The sequence below is a fragment of the Procambarus clarkii genome, chromosome 19, assembly GCF_040958095.1.
Source record: "Procambarus clarkii isolate CNS0578487 chromosome 19, FALCON_Pclarkii_2.0, whole genome shotgun sequence".
Lineage (NCBI taxonomy): Eukaryota > Metazoa > Arthropoda > Malacostraca > Decapoda > Cambaridae > Procambarus > Procambarus clarkii.
Window position 1 is genome coordinate 38,749,376 of NC_091168.1, and position 820 is coordinate 38,750,195.

At 44.3% G+C, this 820-nt stretch overlaps 1 protein-coding gene across 1 annotated transcript in view; it reads left to right on the forward strand.

The window, feature by feature from the left end:
• The first annotated feature begins 201 nt into the window (after positions 1-201).
• Positions 202-820, forward strand: part of LOC138366445 (methyl-accepting chemotaxis protein 3-like) — a 13,777-nt gene continuing 13,158 nt past the window's right edge. Inside the window, exon 1 of the mRNA XM_069327495.1 lies at positions 202-294. Within this exon, the coding sequence (XP_069183596.1) occupies positions 202-294 (93 nt within the window). The remainder of the gene's footprint in view (positions 295-820) is intronic.

An 820-nucleotide genomic window follows, 5' to 3' on the forward strand; every position in this document is an offset into this window, starting at 1 on the left:
ATAGACTCATTCCTCTCAATGTTTGCTGACGACGCCAAAATTATGAGAAGGATTAAGACAGAGGAGGACAGCTTGAGGCTTCAAGAAGACCTGGACAAGCTGAAGGAATGGTCAAACAAATGGTTGTTAGATTTTAACCCAAGCAAATGTAATGTAATGAAGATAGGGATAGGAAGCAGGAGACCAGATACAAGATATCACATGGGAGATGAAATACTTCAGGAGTCAGAGATAGAGAAAGACCCGGGGTTAAATATCACGCCCGACCTGTCCCCTGAAGCTCATATCAAGAGGGTAACATCAGCGGCATATGCCAGGTTGGCTAAAATAAGAACGGCCTTTAGAAACTTATGTAAGGAATCTTTCAGAACATTATACACCACATATGTCAGACCAATCCTGGAGTATGCGGCTCCAGCATGGAGTTCATATCTAGTCAAGCTTAAGGCTAAACTGGGAAAGGTTCAAAGGTTTGCCGCCAGACTAGTACCCAATCTTAGAGGTATGAGCGACGAGGAGAGACTACGGGAATTAAACCTCACCCCGATGGAAGACAGAAGAGTTAGGGGGGACATGATCACCACATTCAAGATTATCAAGGGAATCGGCAGGGTAGATAAAGACATTCTATATAATACAAGAGGCACACGCACTAGGGGACACAGGTAGAAACTGAGTGCCCAAATGAGCCACAGAGATATTAGAAAGACCTTTTTTAGTGTCCGAGTGGTTGACAAATGGAATGCATTAGGGCGTGATGTGGTGGAGGCTGACTCCATACACAGTTTCAAGTGTAGATATGATAGAGCCCAATTGGCTC